We start from the raw sequence: 7,500 nt of genomic DNA on the forward strand, positions 1-7,500 counted from the left end.
GGAGTCCTGGGCAGAACACAGGCATACAGAGTCCTAAACACAGCCATACAAGTCTATGTATGGCTTTACTCTGCTCAGGGCTCTGTATGGTTGTGCTCAGTTCTCAATGAGGACTCTGTAGGGCTGTGTTCTGCTCTGATCAGGACTCTGTATAGCTGTGCTCTGATCAGGACTCTGTATAGCTGTGCTCTGATCAGGACTCTGTATAGCTGTGCTCTGATCAGGACTCTGTATAGCTGTGCTCTGCTCTGGGCTCTGTATGGCTGTGTTCTGTTCTGCTCTGCTCAGGACTCTGTATTGCTGTGTTCTGCTCTGGGCTCTGTATGGCTGATCTCTGATCAGGACTATGTAGGGCTGTGCTCTGCTCTGAACAGGACTCTGTATGTCTGTGCTCAGTTCTCTATGAGGACTCTGGCTTTGCTCTGATCAGGACTCTGTATAGCTGTGCTCTGATCAGGACTCTGTATGGCTGTGTTCTGCTCTGGGCTCTGTATGGCTGTGCTCTGCTCTGATCTGGATTCTGTATAGCTGTGCTCTGCTTAGGACTCTGTATAGCTGTGCTCTGCTCTGGGCTCTGTATGGCTGTGTTTTGCTCTGCTCAGGACTCTGTATTGCTGTGTTCTGCTCTGGGCTCTGTATGGCTGTGCTCTGCTCTGAACAGGACTCTGTATGTCTGTGCTCAGTTCTCTATGAGGACTCTGGCTTTGCTCTGATCAGGACTCTGTATGGCTGTGCTCTGGACTCTGTATGGCTGTGCTCTGCTCTGATCTGGGCTCTGTATAGCTGTGTTCTGCTCTGGGCTCTGTAGGGCTGTGTTCTGCTCTGGACTCTGTATGGCTGTGCCCTGCTCTGGGCTCTGTATAGCTGTGCTCTGCTCTGGGCTCTGTAGGGCTGTGTTCTGCTCTGGACTCTGTATGGCTGTGCCCTGCTCTGGGCTCTGTATAGCTGTGCTCTGCTCTGGGCTCTGTATAGCTGTGTTCTGCTCTGGGCTCTGTAGGGCTGTGTTCTGCTCTGGACTCTGTATGGCTGTGCCCTGCTCTGGGCTCTGTATGGCTCTGCTCTGATCTGCATTCTGGCTGTGCTCTGCTCAGGACTCTGTATGGCTGTGCTCTGCTCTGCTCTAATCAGGACTTTGTATGGCTCTGCTCTGATCTGGATTCTGTATGGCTGTGCTCTGCTGAGGACTCCAGTGCAGGGAACTCCTTGCTCCTCATGCTGTCATTCACATTGGTGTTGTCAGCAGGCAGCCAATGAGCGTTGAGGGCGGAAGAGCCCAGCTCCTCTCTCTCTCTCAGGCCTCCTGGCTGTGTGATTGATGTCCCAGTTTGCACAGCGAGCTCTAACCAAATGTAAAAAGCACCGTCCACTTTAGCTCTTCCTTTTTGCTCTTTTTATCCAGCCTCAGGAATTGGAGACAATTGAAGCGAGACAAAGCGGCCTTTTTCTAATCTGATAAGTGATCAGAGGTCTGGGCTGGAGCCCCAGTCGTGGTGGTGTGGGAAGGATCTTCTACCAGCATGGATCACATAGGGGCTCATCATCACCTCCACCAGAGCCATGCAGAGCCCATCAGCTTTGGGATTGACCAGATCCTCAACAATCCAGACCAGGGGAGTTGTATGATCTCCGGCAGCAGGCTGCAGGATTCAGACTATGGCTTGGGATGCATTGTAAGCAGTGCCTACAACACCATGACCGGCAACTACAGCAATAACAGCACCGGGGGATACAACAACAGTGCTTGCAGCATGGCCTCCCTCACTGGCTCTTATAATATGAACATGGGCATGAATATGAATGGCAACAATCTCAACTCTGCTGGGGTTATTCGGGTTCCTGCTCACAGACCTTTATCTAGTGTGCATCAGCCTATTTCCACTGGAATGCCAACTGTGCCCAGTATGGGGGCAATGAACAATATGAACAACCTCACAGGACTAACCTTCCCCTGGATGGAGAGTAATAGGAGGTACACTAAGGACAGGTTCACAGGTAGGTGAGCATAGACTCTGCTTGGCAACTGTCCTACCTGAGACTGCTCAACACTTCCCTGTCTGCTCTCTATGTACAGCCAGGGGGGCACAGACCATTCTATATACTTTTATATCTAAGGTTCTTCCAGTAGGGCCTGAAATCAAAGTTTGATAATAATAAATAATAATACAATATATAAATAATAATACAATATATATATATATATATATATATATATATATATATATATATATATATATATATATATATATATATATATATATATATATATATAAACGATATTGGACATATTTACCCGACATATACTATACGTAGAATTATAATGCTATCCTCAAAACATAATCACAATATTATATATAATTCATATTATGTAGGAATGCATTAAGTTAGACTCAAAACTATATGCTTGCATTACAATATATTTGACATATAATATGCATATGGTAGCTATTAGCTTTATTATATTTACCTTTTTTTTTAATCTATTCTACATAATAATAATAATAATAATAATAATAATAATAATAATAATAATAGTAGGAATAATACAAGCAGTGTATAAACTAAAATATATGCACAATGCAGTTAAAAATAATTATACAAAATGGACTATATAACATTAGATACATGTTTGACTTTCTTTTTTAAATATATATATATATTATACCATTTTCTTTAGATACATTTTGTTGGTGTCTGTGTAATCAGACATATATAGAATATATGTTTTTTTTTTATTTATTTAAAGATATCCTTTAGGTATAGTTTTATATAATTTTTATTTGATATCCCATAGGTGTATTTTGGGTGTTTGTACAATCAGACATATAAGATTTTTACATGATTTCCATAATGTGTATTTTTGGGTGCTTGTGCAATCAGACATATATAAAATATCATATTCTGTATATAATATTCCTTGGGTGTATTTGTGCAATAAGACATATCTGGTCGCATAGCTAGGAATATTTCTATAATTACAAAATTGAAAATAGTAATTTCACCCTAGCTTGTTTTCTTTCATAAACATGTACACTCTGTCATCTGGGGTGATATATATATATATATATATATATATATATATATATATATATATATATATATATATATATATAAAACATTACTGAACGACTCAGCTAATTTAGGAAAATTGTGTGGTTAATAAAATGTAACATTTGTAAGAGGGAAAGGTTTGATCCTGTGGTGAGATTATTAGGTTAGAGAGCTACACATTCATTAGAAACCGGTCCAGTCTGAGATCCACAACATGGATTAGTAGCTGGGAGACAAGGAGATTTTATTTATATATATATATATATATATATATATATATATATATATATATATATATATATATATACACACATACATATTATATATATATATATATATATATATATATCCAAATAAAATAGGAGAATACATATATATCTATACATTTATATATATATATATATATATATATATATATATATATATATATATATATATATATATATATATATATATATATATATATATATATATATATATATATATATATATATATAGAGGGAGAGAGAGAGAGAGAAATATGATATATATATATATATATATATATATATATATATATATATATATATATATATATATATATATATATATATATATTCCATATGTTAATACTGTCATTATCAAGCTCAATACAATCTATTCTAAATCAAATTATTATTATTATTATTATTATTATTATTATTATTATTATTATTATTATTATATTATTTCTGTGGAAAACATGGTCATCACTACCATAGAGCCAATTCCAATCCACAAACGTGTCCAAATAATAATATTTTGAAACTGTAGAAAAGGCATGAATCCATAGGACAAATGAAGGATGAAAAAATAGGTAAAAAAATATAGGTGGATAGGAATATATAAAACATATAGAACAGGGGATTAACAATAGAAAAAGGTTGAGATATGTTCAAAATTCAGAGGAGGGCATACATTATATATAAAAAATAAAAAGAATGTAGAATACATAAATATATAGAAAATATAGAAGAGGGCAGGGGAATAGAAAATTTAGAAGTGGGTCTTAATTTATAGATTATTTACAAAGGCCATGACTATGTAGTAATACAGAAGAGGAGGGCAAACATATATAGAAAACATAAAATATGTCAATCAAGCACTGGTAATATAGAAGAGAACATAGACTGTATAAACATTTATTGGAGGGTAGTTTAATAAAGAAAAATAAGAAAAGATTGCAGGAACATATAGAATCTATGAAAGGGGACTATGATATAAAGAACGTGTCTAGGATTAGAATAAAAATAGAAAGTCCATAACTGGGCTGCAAACATTAGATATATAATATATAGGAGATCATACTTTGAAGGTTAATTATAAGAAAACCCCAAATAGTCAGCAGGACGTGTATAATCTACAGACACCAATGTTGGCTGCATTCACACAATGCTAACATAGGAAAAGATATTTAAGAAGTGATAGTTATTTTCAGTTGAGTCCAATGAGATTTGAAAATTACAGTCACATGGCTAAAATTAAGATCCTCATGTAATGCTTCCTGAATTGAGCCTTGCAAGGTTTACAGTCATTGAAATATGTCTAAAAATCTCCTAAACTTCCAATGTGTCGTTGAGATTTGATTGGGACAGTATCAGGCAACCTGAGGGCCTAGGAAGTGACCTTTTGTATTGAAAATGCTATATATTATTATTATTATTATTATTATTAATAATACTAATAATAATAATAATAATAATAATAATAATATTAAATATACGATAGATAGATAGATAGATAGATAGATAGATAGATAGATAGATAGATAGATAGATAGATAGATAAAATGAACAAATTCAGCTTTAAAATAATTGTGAACTCACTGACTAGCATTGATATTTGTGATTGTCATTATTGGATTAGTGCCAGGGGCATAGAGATATATAGATGCCAGTGCTGTAGCGATGTATAGGAGGGGGTGCATGCTAGGGGCTCTGCTTTGTCTGTGCCATGCTCTGACTCCTGCTCATTTTGCTGCCTGCTTTTGCCATCTGTCTCCCACTCTAGTGGCCCTCTCACCCTTCACTGTAACACGCCGTATAGGTCACCCATACCAGAACAGGACGCCCCCCAAGAAGAAGAAGCCCCGCACATCGTTCACCAGACTACAGATCTGCGAGCTGGAGAAGAGGTTCCACCGACAGAAGTACCTGGCATCGGCCGAGAGGGCAGCCCTGGCCAAAGCACTTAAAATGACAGACGCCCAGGTGAAAACCTGGTTTCAAAACAGAAGGACTAAATGGAGGTAAGTCATCTACCCACATTCTCGAATTCTGTTTTGGGGGCCCAGGGTAAAGACCACCCTGACAATTTATCTATGAGCTGTACATATTGCTTTCATGTGTTATATATAGGAAATGCTTCTTCCTGGAAAATCAGGACTGGGCCCAGAAATCTCACTGGATGATTGTATAATAAACTGCTATCTATCCATTAGATCACTCCAAGATTTAACATTTGAGAAGTTTACCTGGGCACTGTTCTGAGGCCATTTTTGTCCTGGACAGATAGTCTGACAGTCCCATGTCATGCCTTATTTACAGCAAGTTTGTGTAAAATAGAGATTAAAAAAAAAATTACAAATATTGGAGCTACTCTTGTGCAACCTGGCAACTATCGCACAGGTAAAATGAAAGAATCGAACAACCTAATCTTATCAAATCCCAATAGAACGATCTGGGCTGCTTTGTACAGTAAAATAATTATAAGCCACTGAGAAAAGCCTCAGTTAACAGTATAATAATAATAATAATAATATTATTATTATTATTATTATTATTATTATTATTATTATTATCATCATCATCAACAACAACATTGGTATTATTATTTTAAAAAGTAATAGAAAAAGAAAGAAAGATAAATAAATAAATAAATTACCTTCTCTCCTGTGTTCCTGTGAAAAATTTTCGCTTATTTCAGTTAGCTCTACAATATTGTTTTAATAAATCAATATTTTACTATTGAGAAATGGATCAAATATATCAACATGACTATTTACATAAGTATATACAGATCTGAATAGAAATTGTTTATTGAAGGCAAGCACAGTTTGCTTTGCAGAATCCTGGGATAGCAAGTCATAAACTGGTATTGTTTTTTCGGGGTTCTGCCCTCTCCCCATCATGATAAACTATTGAGAATGTTGCCCAGTCCCTCGAGTGGTTTTGCTACCTCTGGATCCTATAATAATCACTGCTGCCCTATACTCCCAGCATAATCCTGGTTTATGTTCACCACCTTCAGGAAAACATTAATTAAATCAGTAAAACCTTTAAAATACATATTATTTTATATCGGTGTGCACCAATTATTATTGTGATTTTATTTTTATGCCACCCCCCCCCTTTTATTTTCACCTGGTGATCCTGCCATTCAACTTCCTTAAAAAAAATACCAGACTGGCCAGCAAAAGTGGCAGTTAGTGCTTGCAATGGTCATCTTTTATTAATTTCTGTAAAACTTTTCCAAAGGGAAAAAAAATGTAGCTGTAACTGATTTTTTTATTTTTTTTTGTCATCATATAATCTGCTAGTGCATCTAACAACCTCCTTATTCCCAGCTAGACAATGCTGCTTTCCAAGGGTGGCTCCATTGCTCCCCCATTCACAGTGGAGACACCCTAGGAACACCAGGTGAAAATTAAGGAACAAGTCTAATATAATACAGCCACCATATTTAAGGGTTGGTAAACTGTAACATGTATTTTTTTATATTTTTTTTGGTTTAATATCGCTACATTGTCAGTGGCAGGTTATGAAAATGTGCCACAAGTGCTGGACAAACTCTTCCACCAAGGCAAAAAAATCACTGTATGCAGCTGTCATAAAAGTTCAGAGAAAGTTCACATAGTTTTCCTATGTGTATGTCTCTATGCGATTATGTAACCCATGTACAGTGTGTGAATATATCTGTACACCCCCCCCCCTCCTATTCTTACATTATACTCTTTTTATTGTATTTTGTAAACACTATGATGACAGTTGTTTTATGTTTTATAAATAAAGCCTATTATGATACATTAATGCACTATTTATAGGAATTTTATCATTTCTATACAAATGGAAATTGAAGACAGTGAGGGCTCCTGGGCCATTGCAGCTCTGAATTAACCCCTTCGGCGCTGCAGAGTGTGGTCAGCCATGAGAAGGGCTCTACAGAAGTACAGTTAGGCTATAGACCTCCATAGAAAGGACAGACCTCAGCTCCACCATACGTGTGAGGACATGAAGCTGCTGCTCTCACTCTTCTCCACTTGTTTTAACCGTTTTCAATCCAAGTAAAGACCAGCCAACCACTGCAGCCCTTGGGGCTTTGAGCAGGAATGGGTTACATCAATGACATCAGGGAATATTACTTTAGGTTACAGACAAATGTATCATCTTGTAAGGTTAATAAAGTGGGGTGTCTGTACTTTAGATCCAGGAAGGA

General features: G+C 36.5%; 1 protein-coding gene across 3 annotated transcripts in view; it reads left to right on the top strand.

The window, feature by feature from the left end:
* The first annotated feature begins 1,083 nt into the window (after positions 1–1,083).
* Positions 1,084–7,500, top strand: part of TLX1 (T cell leukemia homeobox 1) — a 57,810-nt gene continuing 51,393 nt past the window's right edge. The window contains exons 1-2 of one of the 3 annotated variants that reach the window (XM_040361917.1): positions 1,084–1,992; positions 5,113–5,314. In XM_040361917.1, coding sequence (XP_040217851.1) covers positions 1,518–1,992; positions 5,113–5,314 — 677 coding nt within the window. In that variant the 5' untranslated portion in view covers positions 1,084–1,517. Of the gene's footprint in view, positions 1,993–5,076; positions 5,315–7,500 lie in introns of all 3 variants that reach the window. The other 2 variants (XM_040361918.1, XM_040361916.1) reach the window with 2 other exon arrangements.

The sequence above is a fragment of the Rana temporaria genome, chromosome 8 (assembly GCF_905171775.1).
Source record: "Rana temporaria chromosome 8, aRanTem1.1, whole genome shotgun sequence".
Lineage (NCBI taxonomy): Eukaryota > Metazoa > Chordata > Amphibia > Anura > Ranidae > Rana > Rana temporaria.